General features: G+C 38.3%; 1 protein-coding gene across 1 annotated transcript in view; it reads right to left on the reverse strand.

Annotated features, from left to right (window-relative positions):
• Window positions 1–24212, reverse strand: part of Cfap61 (cilia and flagella associated protein 61) — a 253731-nt gene that overhangs the window by 172450 nt on the left and 57069 nt on the right. Inside the window, exons 9-13 of the mRNA XM_027953760.2 lie at window positions 22882–22973; window positions 14902–14973; window positions 10531–10709; window positions 8734–8773; window positions 5482–5621 (exon numbers count right to left, since the gene is read on the reverse strand). Of these exons, the coding sequence (XP_027809561.2) occupies window positions 5482–5621; window positions 8734–8773; window positions 10531–10709; window positions 14902–14973; window positions 22882–22973 (523 nt within the window). The remainder of the gene's footprint in view (window positions 1–5481; window positions 5622–8733; window positions 8774–10530; window positions 10710–14901; window positions 14974–22881; window positions 22974–24212) is intronic.

Below are 24212 nucleotides of genomic sequence, written 5' to 3' on the forward strand. Positions count from 1 at the left end.
GTTCATTTATTCAGTCAGTTGCAACTGATTATTACATATCTGCAGTACGTTCCGTGTGCTACAGATTTATCAGGAAACAGAACCTGCCACAATTCCTACCCTGTGGGGCAGGCCTTGTGTTGATTCTAGAGCCGTATTCTGAGAAACAATTCTGAAATCCCCTAAAATCTACAATAATATATGAGTTAAAAATGGACCAGGAGTTATAGAGACCTTTATCCATGTTTTAGCTATAGAAAGCCCCTTGGAAAATAAAGTGACTTTGCTGAGCACAGTGGCATATGCCTGTAATCCCAGCAACCTGGGAGGCCAAGGCAGGAGGATTGCAAGTTTGAGGTCACCCTCAGAAACTTAGCGAAACTCTGTCTCAAAATAAAAAATAAAAAGGGCTGGGGATATTGCTTAGTGGTTAAGCACCCCTGGGTTCAATCACTGGAACACCCCAAATTAAATAAATAGAATAAAATAAAATGACTTCAAAACAAACCTATAAGGATGCTTAGTATTTTATTATCACCCTCTGCAATTCTTACTTAGAAAGCAATTGATTTTAAAATATATATGTTGTCATGTACACACCAAAAGGACACAATTTATTGTTAAATCAAGTAGCTATCTTTATTTCTTACCACTCTCAGATAAATCCTAAAGATTTAGAATATTCATTGAAGGTCCATAAAATGGTACTAATACTTTCTAAAAGATGAACTTTGAATCTGATAAATAAAAATCCAAAAACACAAGTCCACTTTGCTGTCTATACTTTGACTTAGGCCTGGAAAGACTGACAAAGATGGTGTCTCATTGGATGTATTTAAATGTGATCCTAATTTCATCTCTTAGATAAATTTTTTAAAAATCTTCTTCTGCTATATTCCTGATGGTGGGCCCTTTTTTCTGTCCCACTGCATGAGACCTAGAAGGAGAACACTCTCACTTCCCTCTGATCTGTGTGTCACCTTACCTGACCCTTCTAGAAGCAAGTACGCACTCAGTAAGCAGGCTGGTTTAGCCATTTTTTTCTCAAGGGTTCAGGCATTGTTCTAACTCGTCTTGCTTCAGCAAGGGACATTAGCTGTGGTTTTCTTTGTCTACCTACCTGGCTTTCTCCCACCACCAGATGCAGCAAGAAGTCTTGTTTTCTAACCCATCACCTCCCCTGGTCACTTTCATCTCTCCAGATCAACTTCATCTCCCAGGTTACTTCATCTCCCAGGTCACCTTCACCTCCCCTGATCAACTTCACCTACTAGGCCACTTTCACCTTTCCAGGTCATCTTCACCTCCTATGTCACTTTCACTTTCCCGATCACCTTCATCTCCCCTAATCACCTTCAATTCCACTAATCACCTTCACCTCCCCAGGTCACCCCTTTCTTTCTCTGATGTACTCAAATACCCAAAAGTTATCAGAAGTGTCCCTTCTCCATGAAGAAATGATGACACCTTTGACTGTTGGTTTCTTCTTAGATTTTAAAAGTTTTGCAGCCTTCGTCACCTGCTTCACAGCAAGATGTTTTCATCCTTTCCTGTTTTATGCTGAGCCTGGCCTCAAAAGTCAGAATTTATGGTAATTACTCAGACAGCTTTCTGAATGAAATAGAAAATCATATGTGAAAGTAGAAGGAAAAAAAAAATCACCACTTAACTTTTAACCCCAAATTGAATGAGTAAAAATTTTTATACAACTACAAGTTGTTTATGTGTGTGTGTAGTCACACAGCATTGCAGAAAAATGGGCCAATTTTTTGATGCTGGTAAATGAAGACACAATAATGGAAATGTGATCTGATTCTTTTTGAACTCCAACAGCGTGAACTATGTAATAGAATCATTAAATGATTCTACAGTTATTAGCATTTCATTTTAAATCAAAACCAAAATTGCCAGAAATACTCCTCACAAAAACCAAAACCAAACAACAACCACCACAAAACAAAAAATAAAGTTTCTACTGGGTGCTGTTCAAAAAGACTCCTCAGAAACAGAAGGAGCAGAAGATTGATATCACTAAAACACGCCCCATGATAACCTGAACCAGGTATGATGGTGGCTTTGTAGAAAGAACAGCAACCAGGCATGAGTGAGCTACTCACAGAGGAGTAAATAAAACAAACCCATTAAAGGGAGGAATCATTTAAACAAAGGCCTATCACATAAGGGCATTTTTATTTACTGAGCAGAGTTGACAATTGGTTCCACGATCTAACTAAGTGTATTTACTTATTAGAAAATTATTTCTAGCACAATAAATATTGGTTAGATAAATAAGTCTGAAACATATTCTCCCAAATAAAAAATGTCAAATTTCAGACAAGCATATTTTGGAAGAGCAACAAGATGAAATGAGCAGCCAATTCATCCAAATGCATCCTCCACAAAGGAATAGATAGAAGAAGGAAAAGCAAGTGGGAAGGTGGAGACTGGGCAAACAGGAAAAATGGAATAACCAATCTTTGAAGCCATACACAAACCCTATATTAAGTCGGGAAACATTCTAGAGATTACTATATAAAGTAAAAGTGCTAAAAAGAAAACACTTAATTTATCCATACTTAATTTCAGAGTTAGCATAACGTTAGGAAGTATTCTCATATTAAAGACCAAGAGTCACTACATAAAATGAGAGGAAACTTGGGTGCAGGATTTGTTGACAGAAGAGGTAGCCATCACTAGCAATTGAATGAATTATTTGTCCCGGTGTTCACCAGCATGGCCAGAGGGCAGGTGACAGACACAAATATAATTTCCCAAGGGATGGAGGAGGAAATTAGGTAGGAGACCAGAACATGAGGTCATGAAATTTAAAGTAACGAAACTTAAGAGCAGGAACAATTCATCCCAAATGTCAAGAGAAGTGAAGCAAAAAATGGAATAACACGATATATTTTTAAAACTATGGCATAAAAAGAGTAGGTATGGAGGACCTGTGCCCTCACCCTGACCTTGTGGCTCCTTCTGTATCTCCCCCAGGCCTTTGCTCAAGTGCACCACTTCCTGTGCTCATCACTTACATACTATTTCATGTCTTTATTCATGTCTTTCTCCTTTTGCTAGATAGAATACAGACCCCATGAGGACAAGGATTTCTGTCCATTTTGGGGTCACTTCTCTTTCATCAGAACCTGGAATACAGCTGGAACACATAAGCAGTCAATGTTTGCTGTTTTACTGGACAAATAAGGAGGTTTTCTGGGGGCTTCTGGGAAAGAAAGCACATAGCATCATCCCTACAATGCTGCAGGGATGTCAGCCCAGAATACAGCAGCCATTTTGCCAATGTGATAAGAGCCAATTCCAGAATGGAGCTGACAAAGGAGAGGGCAGAGTGGGAGAGAGGAAAGAATTAAGGCTCTTGTGATACAAACTGTAAACCTTGCCTATCTCCAGACCTCTCACCTATGCGAGCTGATAAATGCCCTGGGCTGGGAGCCATTTTGAGTTGGATTTTCTTAATGCCAGCTGAAAGCATTCTCCCCGTTAGTCTAAGTTTTGAAATTTCGAAAGATGGTTTTAGAAAAATATGGGAAAAGGGAAAAACAGAGAACAAGAAGCAGGTAAGGGAAATGAGAAGCATTACTTGATAGGTACAAAACTATATAATAATATATATAATTAATATATGTGATATATAAGTAATATAATTATATAAACATAATAAAACTATTATAGTCCACATATTCTTATAAAATTTAGCTCAAGGATTATTTATACAGTATGCAAGTGACCAAGTAACTTGACAGTGCCAAAAAATTACCAGATAATAAGTTTAAAGTAAGTGTGGCTTACATGGTTCCAGAACATCTGCATCTGGAAGAGAGGCAGAATCATAATTCTTTACTACTGAATAAGATATTCATAAAAGCAAAAGCATCTGCAGTGCTTCTAAATCTGTAATGTGCATAAAAGTCAACCTGAATGCTTATTAGCAATACAGATTCCTGGGCAAACCAAGAGGGAACTGAAATGCATATTACTACGCGAAAGAAGCCAATACGACAAGGCTACATACTTACTGCATGATTCCAACTATAAGACATTCTGGAAAAGGCAAAGCTATGGAGACAGTAAAAAGATCAGTGGTTGCCGGAGGGGAAGAATGGATGATCAGCAGAACACAGATTTTTTATGGCAGTAAAACTATTCTGTATGATATTATAATGCTGTCATTATACATATCATTATACGTGTCCAAATCCATAGAATGGTCAACACCAAGAGGGAACTCTACATGGACATGGGTTGATAATGACCTGCAAGGTTGGTTCTCCAATTGTAACAAGTGTATCAGTCTGGTGCTGGATGTTAATGGTATCAAAAAGTCCATACGTGGAGTTGGGGAAGGGTTAAGTGGAAACTGGATTTCAAGCTCAATTTTGCTGTGACCCTAAAAAATTCTCTAAAAAAATTAAGGTTTATTAGTTGAAGTAAAAAATCAAACAGAACAGATACACATACAGCAAATAAGTCATCATCTTCACCACATCCCCCTAGTCCTGCTTCCCAGAGGCACAGAAGGTAAACAGAATCCTGGGAACCTTTCTAGAACTTTGGTACTTACACAAGATAGAAAGGAGATGTAATGGCCCCATATAATCCCTTACTCTTTCTCCTTTTAGTAACAAAATCAAAGAAGTTTTTATTGTATACACCCAACTGACTAGCAACGTATCTCCCAGCCAGAAGGTAGAGCCATTTGACCAAGTTCCTGGCCTCGGAATATGAACCGAAGGCATGGACTTTCTGTCCATTTCTCTACACACCCTTTTCCATGGGCTGAAATGTGGCCAGAGTCCCCTTAGCCAGCTTAAAAATATACCTTTGTTAGTCAACTGTATTTTAGTTAAATTAGGATGATTCACAAAACTTGATATAGTAAAAAAACAAACTTGTTATGCCCCTCACAGCTGTAACTTATATAAGTTTTGAACCACATCTAGGTATTTTTCACCATTATATTTCACAATCCTGGCATAGATCTTGGCCCTGAGGATATATTTTCTATTTTTTTAATGTTTTCATTATTCTCTTAACTCTTCAGTTGCTGAGGAATCTGTTTTACCTTAGAATATAAAAAAGTATTTCCATCTTAATTTTGTCCAAACATCTGCATACTAATCTTTCATTTTCCCACTGTTGGTACAGATACTTTATCACACATTTATATACTAAATTCTTACTGTGTGTTGGGTCCATGGTTGGATTCGGTCTTGTGCATTTTGTCCCAACTATAGAATCCATCTATGTGGCATTGTTTTTATTATTGTAGACCTATACTATGTTTTAACATCTGACAGGACAAGTCTCTTCTCAGTAATTACTCTTTCCTTAAAAGTATTAATTACAATAATTTTATTAGTCCTCTGCTAATAAAAGATAATCTTTAAAATAAGTCATTAAATTCATATAGCAGGGAGTTCCTGCTTCCTTTCTCATTTTAATTTTGTGGATTGTCCTTTGGCCAAATATGGGTCCACTTACTTCAGCAATCCAGCCCGATGGAAGACATAGAGATCATGTTCAAGGGTGCAGTTGTTGTAGGGGACGATCTTCACAAAGTTCTGGATGAGGACAAACTCAGGGGTGAGATGGGGCAGAGAAATGAGGCAGAAGTTCTTGTCCTAACATGATCAAAAATCAGGACACATGGAAAGCGTCAAACGTCATCATTAAACAGATTCCTACTCTAAAACACTAAGGAAAATCAAAGCAAAATACATTTAGGAGAAGACAGTCATTTTCCTATAATTTGGAAAGTAATCATGGAATAAGCAACTACAAGAATATGGAGAAAATACTCTCAAGTCTAAATGTATCTGAATGAATGGATGTTATGAACAATGATATCTGTTGGCATAGCTCTTTTATAGAAGTAGACTTTTAAACCAAGACCATTTGCTCTTGAGGATTCACTTGTATCACTGAGTAAATAAGACAGCTTGATGTCCTAGCAAAGTCCTGCCTCTTACTAAGTGACCTCACAGCAGCCTGATCCACTCCTCTGAGATAACAGGGTGATATAGTGTAACTTTTCAGGCTCTGAAATCCTATGATTACCCATAAACAGATGTGTGTGTGTCTTTACCATGAAATGATCCCTTTAGTGAAGATCCAAGGGCATGGGTTTAGTAAGCAGTCACAGGAGGAGCTACATGTCCTAACAGATGCCACAGACTTTCTAGACCTATGCTGCCCTGTGTGGTAGCCAATGACCACATCCAGCCAATGGGCATCTGCAATGTGGCCAGTGTAACTGAGAAACAGAATCTTCAAAATTTAAATTTTATTTAACTTCATTTAACTTTTAAAATGGGTGCTCAGTTTTGATTATTAAAATAGTTTTGTGTGTGCTTGGGTTATGTGAATCTAGTCATCCTAACTTGAGTATGTGAATCTCCTCATCTATTCTGGTTGGGATTTGAGGTGGCCCCTAAAAGGCTTCTGTTAGTGCAGGAATATTCAGATGTTAAATGATTGGGTTTTGACAACTGTAACCCAATCAGCCCATCCTAGTTTGAATGGACTGGGTGGTGACTGTACGGAGATGGGGTATAGGTAGAGAAGGTGGGTCATCAGGGTTGTACCCTAGAAGAACTGTTCTTCCTGAAGCGCCCTCTTCTCTTCCTCCCTCCTCCTCCCTAATTTATTTTTGTCATGAGCACTGAATAGCTTTCCTCTGCTGGGCCCTTCTCCCAGAATATTCTGCCTTATCTTGGGCCCAGAGCCAAAGAATCTGCCATCTATGGACTGAACCTCTGAAACTGTGAGCCAAAATAAACCTTTCCTCCTCTAAGTTGTTCTTGTCAGGAATTTTGGTCACAGTGACACAAAGCTGACTAAAACATCATCTATCTATAAGCCTTATGAGATCTAAATACAGATCAAGTATTTCTGATGAAATATATTACCTGTATTGAGATGTGCTGTAATATAAAATACACAGTGGATTTCAAAGACTTATTATGGGAGAAGGAATGTAAAATAGCTTACTAACAAACTTTCATATTGATTACATGCGGAAATGATTAAGTATGATTCATACTGAATTAGATGAAAAGTGTTATTAACATGGGTTTCGTCTATTCCTTTTCACTTTTTGGTCAAGTGGCCACCAGAACATTCAGAATCACTGATACGATTCACACTCAGTGTCTATGAATGGTGCTGCTTGAGGCTGCCTGTGTTTCTGGCAGCCACTTGATCCTCTGCCAGGTCCCTGCAGAAGCAACCTGCTCTTCCCAGAGCTAATTTGTCCCTTTGGGATCTCGCCTCCCCTTGAACCCTGTGAAGGCATTACTTGTGCTAATCCAAAACCCTCCGGACATTTGTTGCAACCCAAAGGAGTGAATCATTATTTGACCTTATCTTTCTTCTTTCTAGCAAAATAACACAACTCCTTTTGGGAAACTTCAGAGTTGAGTTGCTGAAATACTTAGTTTGAAAATAGGGACTGGGTGCCAAGCCTCAGTGGATTTACTGGGAGTGGGAGACTGATTCTAATGAGTTGCTTTGACTTGGATTTGTAAGATTATGGATGAAGTAATGGTCCAGTTCCTCATATTCCAAAATCAAATAGCATTTAAAAATAAACAGATATCCCTACCTTTTTAAAACACAGCATTACTTGTCTAATGCTGAAGATTTGCCTTCACATGAACTTTAAAATGGGGATTAAACTTAGTGAGATTTCCTTGAGGCATCTTTGAAGGAAACTGGTTTTGTAAATTTTATTTTTGGAATAATATACATGTTTTTATGAGCTTTAAAAATGCCTTAAAAATAATTCAAAGAAATTACAGTGGAAGATATATTGCCTTATTATAAGGTTTCATCATATTTAAGAAACGAGAAAATAAAACCTAAGATCATATGGTGTGTAAGCAACATAATTAAACCATATTTATTTTTGCTTCCATATAAAGAATAGTAAGGAAAAATAAAACAATAGATATTTTGCTTGAAATTAGCCAATTGAAGAATATACTCGTTGACTTTCCTGTTGGGCCAGCTATGGGAAAAGTCTGTATAAAAACCCATCTTTTCCCTCAATTGTCTTCCTTCTTCACTTTCTTCCCTTCAATAAAATGTTGCCTGGGCAACAATGAAACAAGAATGGAGGAAGCGGCTCCCGAATGTTGGCCATGAGATACATTTACCAATGTGAGTTGAGCCCCTTCTACATGTCAGGCTCTGGCTCAGGACCAAGGAATCCATAGGGAAAGAAATATGATATGTCAAGAGCTTTGCAATGTTTTGAACAACCAATAAAATAAATAAATAAATTTAAAAAAAAAGAAATGCCAATCTGAAAATCAATCACAAGTTTTCACTTTCCTATTCACCGAAAAGGAATATGATGATTTTAGAATACTTTATGCCAATGTCAGCTATAAAGTGATACAACAGTGTAATTCACATCAGTGAAATTTTTGACATTTTCATGTGCTACTATGAATGATTTGACTCTAATAAAGCACTGGTAAAGCTATCTTTTAAAGAAATTATACACTGGAAGAAGACTGTTAAAATAGCATGACCAAAGAACAAATTGAAAAGGACAATATTTTCTATTCTTAGGAGTGCCCTTGACCTTATTCTCAGGATACAGATGCAGTTTATACCTCAACATTCATAGCATTTTAGATGCCTGCACAATAAATATAAGTTTTATTTTTCTATAACTGCTTAAGCTACAAAACCAATTATATTACTCAAAATTCATCATGTACTTACAGGAAAAAGACTGAAAACAAAATTCATAAAATCCAACGATCTGTAAATAAGACAATATGCATTGTCACTGGAATGAAAGCAAATGTAAAATCACAGGCTGTTTAAAGAGATTTATGGCTCTTTCCTCCTCAGGTAGCAATTAGTTGGCTGAACATTAGTCAATCCAAAAGTCATGAGCTTCATATGTCAGTAACCAAGTATTTTTTTTAATCTCAAGATCTGAAGATTAATAGCAATTAATAATCTCTGCTCATCTGAAAAACCGGTATGAAGATAATTATTCTATGAACATGATCCTTTACTTTCTTTTTGGAAGAGCTGGGGAGAGAGATTGGTATGTTATAGATTATTCTGATCTTTTTATCTTATATACAAAATATTTTCTGACCAGCTGAATATGTATATTCACAGGCAACCCATATGAGTTTAAAATCCATTAAAAATGAATTTAGAATGTTTAAAAATCCAAAAATTACAACTAGACACAATCATAACTAATTGCACAGGGGGAAAACAAACATAAAACAACAAATCTCAAAGGACTTTACAGGCTTTTTAGATTATCTACAACATAATTAGAATAAAAAGATTTCCTTTTGCATATTATGCGGCCTCCATGAAAGCTGAAAATTTAAGTGGAAAAAAAAAAAGTAAAAGTAAAATATGGTTCTAGAGGAAGCCGAAAAATTGGGAAAACATTTAAATACACCCTTTAAAAAGAGATGGCTAGCATTGTTCTTGGTCATCCAAAAGATACTCCAGAACCCTCTGCTCTATCAAAGTGGGCCTCTTCAAGATTGTTCTGTGGCTACATGGTGAAATAGGCAATGTGCTAAAGGAGATGTAGAATTTGGGCATTGAGGGCAATGGTTCATATCCAAATGACCGGGTACATCAAGCACTGAGGATGTAGGGCTCCGAAGGGGCAAGAATTGAGGGGACCACGTGGGGGACGACACCTGGGCTCCATCTGCCTGGTACCATGCTCTCCTTTCAGTACCTTCCTTGGATTACTGGCTGCTCTGCTTATCCCACTCCCAGATCTCATGTTTGGGTGAGTCTCTAACCCCAGATTGAGCATGAGGCAAGCCCAATTTGAGGCATGGTCTGGTCACAGTCATAGGTTCAGGAATTAGCACACAGTGCAATTGGTTCCCATGGAACTTTGGCTAGAGAGCCGAGCCCAAGCCAGAATGCCCCCAGCTCACTGGATATTTAGGTAGACCCAAGACTATCAGCTCTCTTGACCCTGGGTTGGGAATACTCCTCTGGAGCCAACAACAGGCAACCAGGGAAATGAGGTAGAGAGAGAAAGCCCAAGCCATAGTTAAAAATGGTTCTACCTACCACTGGACTTATCCTTAGTTATGTGAGGCAACTTTTCCATTATTTTCCCCCAAACCCAGTTTGAGTTGGATTTTCTGTTACTTGCAACCAAAAGACTCCAGACAAGCAGCAGTTAAAATCCATAATCTCCCAGAAATGCAAACTTTAAAGAATGGGAGGAGCATGTGGTTACAAGGTGGTGATAACTTTCCTGGTCCCCTACTATAATATAGGGAGGCCAGACCTGACCAATTTTCTTGCCCAGATCTGTAAGCCTCAACCCAAATTTTATGAACAACAGTCTTTGGAAGGAGTCCAGGAATCAGTTTTTTGTTTTGTTTTGGTTTTGGTTTTTGCTTTTAATTCCCCAGGAGATCGGGATGTGGGGCCAGCTTTGGAAACCACTGGCTCTGAAAGATTAAAATGTCATAAGTTCTTACTGTAACAAACAACCGGAAGTTCAATACTTACCTTGCTTCATATTTCTCATCAATACAAAATAGCTGAATACAAAAAGCATCTGACTCTCCCTTGTAGACAGGGCGGAAGTAACTGGGCTCCTTGTGCAGTGAGATGGATGTGGAGCTCTCACTGCTGATATATTGCTCCTCTTCATCAACAATGGAACTCCTGCTGAGTTTTTCTACCTCCTAGACCAAGGAGAAAGGAAGAACCAATAATAATCCTGTTCACTTTCTGCAACTTATCTCTATCTTATCTACTGTTCCTAAGGCAGACAGGAAGGTCCAGCACTATAGCCACCTAGAAAGTTAGCACTTAGTATGTCCAGTCTGATTTTAGAAGCAGTTGAGGTGTTGCAACCCAGAGGAAAACAATTCATTCTGAGGTCCTTCTGAAGTTCTTTTAAATCAAAGAAATCCATGCATGTAGTCAAAATTAAAATCAAATTAACACTAAAATTTTGTAATTAAAAATCATTAGTCTTTTATCCCCATAATTCACCTTCCCCATTAACTAGCACTTTCAGCGTTTTCATATTTATTTCTAAATAAAATGCTTATATACTATTTCTTAATTCATCAGATTTTGAAATTTTCTATTGGATATTAATGTAGTAAATTGATCTAACTTTTCTGTGTAACCCTCTACCCTAAACTCTATCTTCCCAGTATAATTACATCACCATTCACAGTTAACCCAGTAAGTCTTTGCATTATTATGAATATGCAAGCATTGTTGCTATCCCTGAACAGAGAAGTATAATTTGACTACATTCTCATTTGTGTCCTTTGTTTTTAGTTGCTTGGTTTTCTGATTTTTTTTTCACATGCATTACCAGATTTGTCAAGTATTGGTAAATATGAGTTTCCAAGCAATCAGGAAGTTGAAGTTGAAATATTCTATGAACTTTTTTTTCTTCCCCTCCTCTAATCTGGACCTGTTGCTCTACTGGCCTACAATGCCACTTGCATCTTTTCTTTTCTTTTTGTTTTGTTTTCGGTTTTGTTCGTGTTTTACAGTTGCTGTTTTCTTTTTCTTTTTGCCTCCATGTAGAGCTGCCTTTTATTAATCGAAACCTTATAATCTTTTTCTTAGTGATCATACCTATACTATGTCATATTTACTACATTTCTTTCAACCCTTCCAAAAATGTTCCTTCTTAGTGGAGGAGCCACTAAATCACCTCTTTATTTATTATTTATTTATTTGTTCTAAGGCAGTTGCTGTTTTTTAAGCTCCATCTCTTTTCCTCATCTTCTTTGTTCATGGTTTAGCCCCTTTATCACTGAAGTGCCATTCTAGCTTTATAAAAACAACAACGCTTGGGAGGCAAATATTTGGCAGGGCTGTGGGGAGGCACCTCCGTGACATTATCTGGAAGCCTTTTATTTTCTTTGGGCCTGTCCGTTTTTGCAGGGAATTAAGTTCTCTAATCTCCTGCCTAAGGGATTGTGGAAGGGAGAACAGTGGCCCTCAAAGGTGTGTATGTCCTAATCTCCAGAACCCATGAGTATGTTATCTTACAGGGCAAAGGGACTGCAGATGCCATTTAACTAAGGATTTAAAATGAGGAGATCATCCTGGATTACCCTTATAATAGGGAGGTAGGAGAGTCGGAGTCAGAGAAAGGACAAGAGATTCTCTGCTGATGGCTCTGGAGATGGGGGAAGGGGTCACAGGAATGCAAGTTCCTTTTAGAAATTATCAAAGGCCAGAGGACAGATTCTTTCTTGGATCTTCCAGAACAAATATGCCCCATATGCATTTAGATTTTAGTACAGTAGATCCATTTTGGACCCCTGACTTCCTGTACTATAAGATAATAGATTGGTGTTATTTTATGCTACCGAGTTTATGATAATTTGTTATAGCAGCAACAGAAAACTCATACCAACAATTGGCTTCTTGCATTCAAAGAATGTGCCTGGAGGAGGGACTGGGGGTTCCTGTATTTGAAATGGAGAATTTCACTTATTCCTCTATTTTCTGTCCTCCACCATTACCCAGCCTCATACAGTATATGCTGGACCTGAATATGGAGCTGTGTCCATTCAGTTTTTCCAGAGAATTCTCATTTTGTTTCTCTTGGGGTCTTGTAGATGAGCTAAGTGGAGGATGCAGGGAACCTGGGGTTTCAGTTACTCCTTAACAGTCTGCCAAACAGATCCCTCATATTCAGCCTCATTCCTCACTCCGCCTGCAGCAGAAACTCCAAGTCCTTAGCCCCACTGTTCACCAGTTTCTCCTCTAAGATGGACTAAAGTTTTACTTCCTTAGAAGGGCTAAGCCAAGGTCAGCTCCGTCAATTTTATTAATTATAAATATTTTAAAGTGCCTATTTTTCAATAACTCCTCTCTGACTTGTTGTCTTTGTGGATATACGCTTTCTATCCTTTTTCTGGTTGGTTTAGGTGAGTTTTTTTTTCCCCCACAGAAGAGGCAGTAGCTAAATATGGGAGATCAATTCACCTGGTTTCAGATGCCCTCTGTGTTTGATGCAGAGAGAGGGGACCAGCCCAACCCTCCCTCTCTATCCTTGTTTGGGTCCACAAAATAATGGCCTCCCTCTTAGGAATCTTGGAGCTAAAACTGCCATTCTCCACTGCACCTCCTCTCTTTCCTCTCCAGGGTATAAGGAGTGACCTACTGGTCAACGAGTCTCTCACTGTGGGTTCCTCCAAAGAGAAGCTCTGAACTAAGAGTCTTCTCTTCTTGCCTCACTTCCCCATTCTCCTTGTATAATTTCATGGCATGGCTTCCTAAACAAGCTGCTGAACCTTGGCTCTTAGCTCAAGGTTCACCACTGGAGGAACCTACACAAGGAGACCCATTGGCGAGTATGTCATTCCTTGTGCCCTCGGGAGGGGAAAATGGGGATGCAGCAGAGATGGCAGTTTTCTCTCCAAGATCTCAGGGATTTAAGGAATGGTTTCCATTGTTAACTCAGTCTCACAGAGATCTCTGGGAGACTATGGAGAACACAATTGAGAACTGTTGCATCTCAAAGACAAAGGAGTTGGGGTGTTGATTCTCCAACTCCTTTGATCATCGACTGATGGCTAATCCCCAAAGTAATGGAACTGCAGCAAGCACAGTACCAACAAAGCACCAGGTATTTTCAGTTTTCCTCAGAGTGCTGAGGAGTGATTAGTACCGAGGGCTATGGGTGCGGCCCGGTGGTATACACTAAACTGAGATGCAGAAAACAGGCCCCTGCACAGCCCCATCTCTTTCTGGCAGCATATCCTGCTCTCAGACTTCATGTGCTCTCCTCTCCTCCCTCAGATATCCTGGGAGGGGACAGACACCTGTCCTAAGAAGAAATGGGAATCCCATTTGTGTTCCAGATCCGAGCTTTGTTCTCCAGTTTGGTGGTAGCCAAAAGATATGGTACTTCTACCCCTAGATGACTTGTGTGTGGACTCCTTAATTGATCAGAATCTGGAGAGGAGACTGTATGTGCCAGGCCCTCTGGTAGAGTACTGATGTGTGGGATCAATGTTCAGTGCATGGGTACCCAGTGCTACCATGGATCAGATGAACCCCCCTACCCAGCTTTTTTCTTCTCTGGATAACTCATAAAGAGTTCATCTGCCTATCAATGGGATGTCTTGAGAAACTGTTGAAAATTGCACTGTGCTCAACACTGGAAAGTGAAATGTTCAGGCATGTCGATCTCCTACTCAAAAACCTATAATACCCTCCTCAGCTCCTTAGGAGAAGGTCAAAATCCTGAGCTGGGTCCATAGAACCCTGCCAATCTCCTGAATCCTCAGTTTCCTGGCAGAAAACAGACAGCACATGGAGTAGCTAGAGGACCACGTGCAAACATGTGTATAGGGTGAAGGGAAGTTAAGGAAGGATGGTGAAATACCCCAGGGATAGCCACTGGAGGAAGATGCTACCACCCTTTGGCCTAAACCTGTAATAGGAAGGGGCAGTTTCTGGAACCTGATATGCTTGTGAATGATACCTATTACATTACAAGTATGTTCTTAAGTGTGTGCATGCTCAGATCATATATATATATATATAGTCTTAGAAAACTTTTACAATTCTTTTGTTCTTCAAAATGTTTTCTCTTTTGGCAATGAGAGGGAGAAAGTTATCTGCATTGACTGAAATGGTTGCAAATGATGAATAAAAATGTTTCTTATGGTCTGAATTATGCAGGGGATACAAGACAAGGGATTAATCACTGCAGGGTCAGAGTTAACCAGGGGAGGCTTTGTAGAACAGGAGCAAGACCATGGTAGATTATGAACTAGGAGAGAGAGGTGGGAGGTCTGGGAGAGTAACCAGCACATAAAGACTGGTGGGAGAGGTGGTGCTTCATGCAAGTCAGTTATTATGCACACAAAGGCCCTGCTCAAACCCCACCTGAGTTTCACTAATTCCACTTTGGATTGATAATACAGGTTCCCCAGATGCAGCTTCTTCAAGGACTTTTTCCTGCAAATGACAATGATAAAACACAAGGGTTAATTACATCTATAGTGGTTCAGAGCTGAAGCTCTTGAGCAAGCTGCCAATGTTCAGACCCTGGCTTCATTGCTTATTGGCTAGGAGGCACTGGGAAAGTTATGGACCCTCAGTTTCCTCATATGTAAAAGGGGGGCAAAACAGCATTTTTTTTCATAAGGTTGTTGGGAGGATAAAATAAAAAGAGAGCAAGAGGGAAAGAGGGACTTATAGAGATTAAAAATATTGAATGCTTGATAGAAAAATGATAGATGGTAGATGGATGGACAGATGCTTGCCACAATGAGAGTACCTCCTAATTCTCTGTACATGTTAATTATAACTCCTATTATTCTTATTTTTATGTATAACTTGAAAACTGCACTAAGTTCTTTTCTTTAAAAACCAATTTTATGTATAAATGACATAAAATAAACTGCACATATTTAAAGTGAGAAGTTTTGCATTTTGTATGCACCTGTAAAAATATCACCCCAATCAAAACAACAAACACATAATACAACACTGTCCAGTCTTTGATGTTTCTTTTTCTTTCTTTCTTTCTTTCTTTTTTTTCTTTTTAGTACTGGGAATTAAATCCAAGGGCACTTTACCACTGAGCTATATCCCCAATCCTTTTTATTTTAAGACAGGGTCTCACTAAGTTGCTTAGGCCTTTCTAAGTTGCTGAAGCTAGCTTTGAACTTACAATCCTCCTGTATCAGCGTCCCAAGTCACTGGAATAGGCTACGATATTTCTCTGTGCCTCTTGCTACCATCTCTTGTGACCTTGATGACAACAGGCCAACATGGATCTCCTTTGTCCTATAGATTAGTTTGTATTTCCTGAAATTTTATGGTATCTTTTAATTTTTTTTTTGACAGGAGGTCTGACTTCTACTTCTTTCAGCATATTTATTTTGAAATTTGTCAATATTTTTAAGTATCCATAGTGTGTTCCTTCTTGTTGCTGAGTACTATTTCATGGATGCAGATGTACTACACTTCCTCCACTTCCCACCACTCTTGGAATGCTTAATCTTTTTTATTTTGGTCATTCAAACAGATGTCCAGTTATGTCTGATTGTGGTGTTCACTTGTACTTCCTAATGACTAATGTCATTTCACATCATATGTCTTCGTCTGGAAAGTGTTTGCTCCAATTTCTTGCCCATTTTTAAATAAAAAGGGAGTTTATTTTATATTATTATGTTTTGAGAGCTTAAAAAATATCTTATAGAAACATACTTTGGTGAAATATATGATTTGTAAATATTTCTTCCCAGTCTAAGGCTTGTATTTTTCATTCTCTTAAAATCTCTTTCAATAAGTTTTACATTTTGATGACACCTAATTTATTGATTTGTTCTTATATGCATTGTGCTTCTGATATTGTATCTAAGGTAACTTTACCTAACCCAAGGTCACAAAGGCTTTCTCCCATGTTATATTTTCTTCTGTAGGTTTGGGTTTTATATTAAGATCCATGGTCCATTTGTAGTTACTTTTGGTATATGGTGTGAAGCATGAATTAAATTTTTAAATTGTTGTATATAGATATTGAATTGTTTCAGCTCCATTTATTGAAAAGACTCTCTTTACTATACTGCCATGTACCTTTATCAAAAAATTAGTTGTACATAAATGTTACATATAATTATATATATTTATGAGTATTTTTTTCTATTCTATTAATCTGTTTATTGACTTTGACACCAGTATTAAACTATTTTCATTACTAGAAGTTCATAGTAAGTCTTGAAATCAGTTAGTATTAGTCCTACAATTCTGTTAATCTTCTAAGTTGTTTGGTTATTATGGATCTTTTCTATTTACATATGAATTCTGCAGTTAAATTTTTAATTTAAAAAAGAAATTCCTGCTGAAATTTTGTTGGGCTTTTACTGAGTCTATAAATCAAATTAAGGAACTGACATCTTTACAATATTCTTTCAACCCATGCGCATAGGATATATCCTTGCTTATTTTATTTCTTCTTTAATATTCTCTCAGAAATGTTATGTAGTTTCCAGTGTGCAGGTCTTGAACATCTTTCAACAAATTTATACCTAAGTATATTCCATATTTGTACTATTGCAAATGGTATTTATTTCTATTTCTAATTGTTCATTGCTATGATATAGAGACACAATTGAATCTTGCATATTGATTTTACATATATTTAGTAAACTTGCTAAATACATGTTAGTGCTAGTAGCTGTTTTGTAGATTTTCTAGATGTTTATGTTATCTGTGAAATAAAAGTTTTAATTCTCTCTGTCCAAGCTGAATGCCTTTTATTTCTTCTCATGTCTTTTTGCAATGGCTCAAATCACCAGTACAATTGCAAGTAGTGAGAGTAGATATTCTTGTCTTGTTCTGGATGTTAGGATAAAAGTCATACCATCAAGTATGAAGTTAGCGCTAGGCTTTTATAAAAACAAATTTCATCAAATTAAGTTCTCTTCTATTCCTAATTTTCTAAGAGTTTTTCTAAGGAATGGATGTAGAACTTTCAAATGCCTTTTCTGAGAAAAAAATGTGTGTTTCTTTTTTAGCTTTATTAATATGTTTAATTTCATTGATTTTCTTATGTGTAGCCAACCTTCCATTCCTTTTTATATATTGATTAAGTTGGTTAAAATTTTTACTAGAATTTTTCGATCAATGTTCATGAGAAATACTGATCTGTAGTTTTATTTTTTATAATGTCTTTATTGCAAGGTAATACACTTTACATGACTCGAATCCTTTTGAATTTATTGGGACTTGTTTTACAGACCAGAATACTAAAAGTTATATATGCACTTGAGAAGAATAAATATGTATTCTGCCACTGCTGAGGGAAATATACAATTAAATGTCAATTTGGTCAAGTTTGGTCAACAGTGTTCTTAAAATAAAATCTTCTATATCCTAAACGATTGTCTTAGTTGTTCTGTCAATCATTAAGGGAAGAATACTACAATCTCTGTCTATTATTATTATGATTTTGTCTTTGTAGTCCTACCACTTTTTCCTTCAGGTGTTTTGACGGTCTCTTGTTAGAAGTATACATACTCAGGAATGCTTTGTCCTCTTGGCTTTGTCATCTCTCTGGCAATTAGTCTCTATTCTGAAAAACACTCTATTTAAGATTAATAAAGCCACTCCAGCTTTCTTTTGATGAGTTGTTAGCTTGGTACATCATTTTATCCTTTTAATTATACCTATTATATCTTTATGCTTAAAGACATTTTGGTAGTCAACAACATATAAAGGAGTCTTACCTTTTATCTGATCTATATCTGCTTTCTGTGTTCTTTGTGGGGATATTTAGACCATGTACATGTAATGTGATTGTTGATATGGGGGGGTTAAGTCTGTCATCTTGCCTTTTGTTTTCTATATGTCCCATCTGTTCTTTTTCTTTTTTCCTTTACTTTGTGCTTTATTTTGGATTAATTTTACATCTTTATGATACCATTTTATCTTTTCTAGGCTTATTAAGTATGACTCTCTGAATTTGATAGATAACATCAGTGAGTTTTTGTTATGGTTTACAGTTTACATTTTTAACCTATCCCAGACTATTGAAGGTAACATTATACCACTTGAGATATAGTATAAAAACCTTAAAACTTACTTACATTTCTCCCCTCTTGATTTTTGTGTTATTATTAATGTCATACTTTTTCTTTATATATGTGATAAACCACACACTATATTGCTCACTATATTTTGTTTAAAAAGTCAATGATCCTTGAAAGACATATAAATATTAAAAAAAACCTTGTGTATTTATTCATTTTATCATTTTCAATGCTCTCCATCTCTGTTCAGATCCAGATTTCCATTTGGGTATCATTTTCCTTCTGCCTGAAGGATTTCCTTTAATATGTTTTATAATGTGGGTCTGTTGGTGATGAATCCTTCCGAATTTTGTGCGTAGGCACAAATCTTTATTTCATCTTTATTTGGGGGAGAGCTCAGCCAGTTGTTATGCAGCACTCATAAGTGGAGTGAGTTTGCCAGTGGCCCTGAATGTGGCACACATGAGAGGGGATGTGGGATGCCTATCACGTTTCACAGGTTGTGTGAGGATGGGGCTGCTCTTGCAGGCCGTGTAGGTTAGATGTGGCTGGTATAACACTGGAAGCAGGGTGCCTTTCCGTTTCCATCAGCTTTAAGGGGCCAGGCTGCACTAATGGGCCTGAAAAAGACCTTCACCACTGTTTAGGGGTTGTGCAAGCGAATTTGTGGCACCTTGCTGGACAAACTAACTCAGGAAAACTGCCCAGCTGCTTCTCATGGCTGGGCAAGGTTGCCTATTTGCTTCCTGAGAGGCCCAGAATGCTGAGGCATTCAGAGTTGGCTGCTTGGATGCTTCTCAGGCCACAGGGAGGATAGGAGGGGTTGCCTGGCTGCTTTCTGGGGCACTCGGTGGACCTAGTCATTCAGGGAAGGCTGTCCAGCTGCTTTCCAAAGCCATGGGAAGGTGAGTAGAGCCACCATCTACTTTCTGGGTGCCTCAGTGGGCTGAGCCATTTAGGGTAGCAGCCTGGCTGCTTCCTCAGGTCATGGGAAGCAGGAAGGTTCATCAGGAGGTGGGCTAGTTCACAGGGATAGGTCAGATAAGCCAAATGAAGTGGGTGCTCAGCTGCTTTAAAGGACTCCAAATGGGTAGGTTCTCAAAATGGCACTTTGTAGCAGGAATCTGGGTGGAGGAGGGCACAAAAAGGGCTGGGATGTTTTTCTATGACAACGCAATGTCTGGTAACTCAGTAACTCCCCATACAGGGCTCAGGCCCTATGAGGGCTGCAAAGAACTATCAGGAATACTTCCACTACCCATGGCATTGTACTTACTTTCTCAGACACAAGAAGTCCCTCTTGGTTCAATGTTGATCACAAGAGAAGAGAATGACAGCTGCTGTGGTGTATTACCTTTCTTTAGAAGATCATGTTCTGTGACATGTTCTTATTGGTTTTGTCCACTAATTCTAACATTTATTTCCACTGCCTTCAGAACCTCTGTCTCAAACATTCCAGTGAAATAGCTATTATTTTTTTCTTTGTTTTGGCCCTTTTTGTAGCAAGAAGTGCATCAGGCACCTCTAGTTAACCATCTTGCTGACATCACTCCCCTTCACCTTGATTTTCAAATGAAGGGTATTTACTGGGTATAAAATTCTAGATGACAGTTGATTTTAAGTTGTGACTTCAGGGCTAGGAGTGTAACTCAGTGGTAGAGCATGTGCCCAGCATATGCAATTCCCTTGGTTTGATCCCGAGCATTGATATACGGAGGAGAAGGAAAAGAAGACTCCACTGTCTCCTTGCATTGTTCTCAACAAGAACTCTGTTGTCATTCTTACCTTTGTCCCTCTGTTCCAAACTTGTTCCTTCATGCCCAACCCCTGATGCTTTTAAGATTTTCTCTTTATCACTGGTATTTCATTATTTGATCAAGGTTGGCTCTGGTATAATTTTGTGTTTCTGGTGCTTGTTGTTTCTGGAACTTCTTGTGTCTATGAGTTGTTTTGTTTTCCATCAAATTTAGGGATTTTGAGTTCATTATTTTTTCAAATATTTTTCCTACCTCAACTTCTCTCTTCTTTATAGATTGCAATTTCACAAATATTAAGTCCTCAAAGTTGTGCCAAATCTCAGATACACTGATCTTTCAAAACAAAACAAAAAACAAACAAACAAACAAAAACTTCTCTCTCAAGTTCACTAACCTTTTCCTCTACAATGTCTAATTTTATTTCTTCAGGTGTATTTTTCAAATTATACTTTGTGGTTTTATTTCTAGAAGTTTGATCTGGAGAATTTTTATCTCTTATATGTCTCTCTTTAACCTTTGGCAGTATGAAATAAAGTTATAATTACTGTCTTTTTGGTTTTGTCCACTAATTCTAACATCTGTTTCAGATCTGGGCAGTTTCAATTGATGAATTTATCTCCACTTTATGCACCATATATTCCCAGTTTCTTTTTCCTTTTTTTGAGTGCATAGTATTTTTTATTGGATTCTGAACACTGTGAATTTCGCTTAGTTGGGTGCAGGATAATGTTCTTGAATTTTGTCTGAGACTCAGTTAACTAAGTTATATGGAGAGTCTCATCCTTTTAGTTCTTGTTCTAAAGATATATTGCACAGGACTGGATCAGTGCTTTATTCCCCATTACTGAGGCAATATGCTTCTGTGCATTTTCCCAGTGCCTTATGAATCATAAGGTTTTCCAATCTGGCTCGTAAAGACAGGAACTGTTCCCAGCCTTGTAGTAGCACTGAGTACTATTAACTCTAATCCTTTGGGAAGTTTCTTTCCTCAATCTGATTTAGTAGTTTCTTCATTAGTAGTACTCCTCTGACTGTTACCCAGCTGAATATTCAAAAGTGATGCTTGCTGATAGATGGTATGCTCTCTCTGTATCTCTCTCCTCTCTGCTACTCTTTCACACTTCAGTGAATTTAGTCTCCATGAACTTATAGTTCTGTCTCTTCATTTCAGGAAGTTTGATTATTTCTCCTATCCTGTGAGATGGCCTGGAAATTCTCTCAAGGCAGTAAGCTGGGGCGATCATGGGATTCACTTGACTTATTTTTCACCACACTCAGGCATCACTGTTCTTTGTTACAGTGGGAGCAGTATTTTGAAAACTGTTGTTTTATAAACTATCCATTTTTGGTTGTTTCAGGCAGGATAATAAATTCAGCCTCTGTTACTCCATCTTGGCTAGAAGTACAAGTTCTATGTACCCCCCTCCCTTCCTTGCTTTAAATTCCATTAGTAGGTTCATTTCCTTCAATCATCCATGCAAATAAAAAACCCTGAAAAATAAAATCACCCATGCCATATAATCTTTAAAGGGTTCTGCTCCCCTCTTAGCCCCCTCTTCTGGGATGTCTCCCCTCTTCTATTCCCATCATACTACAACCAGTTTCAGGCTGGTCTTAGTGGTACCCTCAGCACTTGTGTGGGCCTCTAATCTCCGTGCAGAAAATAAATCAGTATTTGAAATACGACACCCAACCAGCTACAGGATGAGTTTGTTTGTAGTTTGGGATATCAGCATGTATTTTTCCATAAGGTCAACATGAAAATCAGAGAGGACAATCCAGGTGATGTAGTGCTAAGACTCAGGAAGGGACCTGAGTGGCCTTGTTCCTAAGAATATAAGGGACATACACTGAACCCATACAGGACCCAGAACCCAGAAAATGTGATTGTTTTTAATTATATGAAGTCATTAGCTGTCAGAGGTTAGCAGAGATGGAAGATGGATGAATTCCGGGGTCCTCCAACCAAATCTTGAGGCCTCCTGTGTACCACACTCAGGCCCTAGGTATGGGTTATCTCCCTTATTAGGTCATGATAAGTGGGAGCAGCACACACAGAGCTCTATTAAAGTCATGCAGATATAGCAGGAGGGGAGGGACCAAGAAGGGTTACTCCTGAAACCAGGCAAGAGCAGTAAACCTGGCAACTATCCAGGGAGCTGTGGCAGATGTTTCTGTAGTTTATAAGGCCCAATCAGAACAGGAAGAAACATGTTGCCATATTTGAATATGCAGAAAGTGTGTGAGTCTCTTTAGAAAGTCCAGATTTCCTAGTGAGCTTCCAATAACAACTTTATTTGCCTCCTCCTCCTGAAGACAGGGAATGGGTAGGAATGAAGGTGGGGAATGATTAAAATCTTGTTCTGACATGTGTTCTGCACTATATCAGTGAAGCTTTGATTTGCCCACTATAAATGTGTGTGGTCTCTTCAGCCTTAGCTAGTAGGGCCTTTCTGTACCATGTGCTATAATTTTTGGTTAATGATCCCAGCACCAGAGATTCTCCCAATGCCACAAGTAGCCCCAGGCCCATCTCTAGGCCCCAGAAATGGGAAAATGGTCTCCCTTACCTGGATGTTCTCCATGGCCTCTATATATAGAGATTCCTCTGGATCCTCAGAAATTCTCTGGACTCCTAGCCTGTTACTCATGAACTCAGCATCTTTGAGAGAAAGAATAGAATAAGAACAGAAAATAGATGATAAATATCTATGAAAACACAGGAAATTGGGCAGCATGATCATGTATTTTAAACTATGATTATGTGAAAACTTAAATTTCAGAAGGCAGCAACTGGAGTTGAAAATAACACGTTCTTTCCAGCCCACTTCAATCCTGACTGTGACACAGAGGTTCAGGGAAAGTTCCTCCTCAACTTCTCTGATCCTTCCCCAGGAGAGCTATGAAGATGAACTGTTATGCATGATGGTCTTGGGCTTGAGCGTGGTACACAGGAGCCCCTAATATTTGCCAGTCACTGGACAATGAGATCCTTTGCTGGTATCCCCCTTGAAGTTTACAAACAACTGATTATGACAGAATTTAAAAGGATCTTAAGACAGAAGGTGGAAAAGACCACAATCAGCAACATCAGTGCTAATAGACTGCCAAGGATTAACACAAGAGCTGCTTTGTCTTTGTTTGGAAATACTGTGAAGTTGGGGTCTACCAGTGGCCATGAAATTCACTTTTCTATCTTGCAAGAATTGAGCTGAATGTTATTATTTTAATATGTCTGAAACATCAATAATCAGAATATTTAATCTTCATTAAAAATTACAATGAGCAAAAAATTCCCATTTTCTATAAAAAGTGCTCCCCTTTCCATTTTCTGTGACTGCAAGGGAACAATTTGGGAGACATCATCATCATAGAAATGCCTGCACTCCTTTTGTCTCACCCAGGGCCTACTCTGCTAGGGGATTCTTAACCATGACTCTGCTCTCAGTCTTTGGGCCTTATCTAAGAGCAGTCCCAGGATGCTCTAGCCAGATGCACCAGAGGACCTGAACCCTCTAGAGGCCTCCAGAGACACTGTGGCTTCTCTGTGTGTTTTTAACCACCCATCAGACACTGCAAGACCAGAGGCAGCTCAGTGTCCACTCTGCTTCCTTGGTTTTCTTGCAATGCCCACCAAGGCAACAGCCCCTACAGACACTTCTCAACCCAAATTACTGTATCACAAATGTTTCTTACCTATTTCTTACAAAGATATAGGGGATTGAAATAGATTTCCTTTATTGTTGTGAGCAAATGCATACAGAAATATGTTCTGTTCAGTAAGTTCCTATGTATATCACTCTTGTGTAACAACCACACAAGTGAATGAAGGATTTACAGCATGCAGAAGCTTTCCTTCTCCCTGACAAATCAATACAACTATTCAAACTTTTACCATCAA

The sequence above is a fragment of the Marmota flaviventris genome, chromosome 2 (assembly GCF_047511675.1).
Source record: "Marmota flaviventris isolate mMarFla1 chromosome 2, mMarFla1.hap1, whole genome shotgun sequence".
NCBI classification, from domain to species: Eukaryota; Metazoa; Chordata; class Mammalia; order Rodentia; family Sciuridae; genus Marmota; species Marmota flaviventris.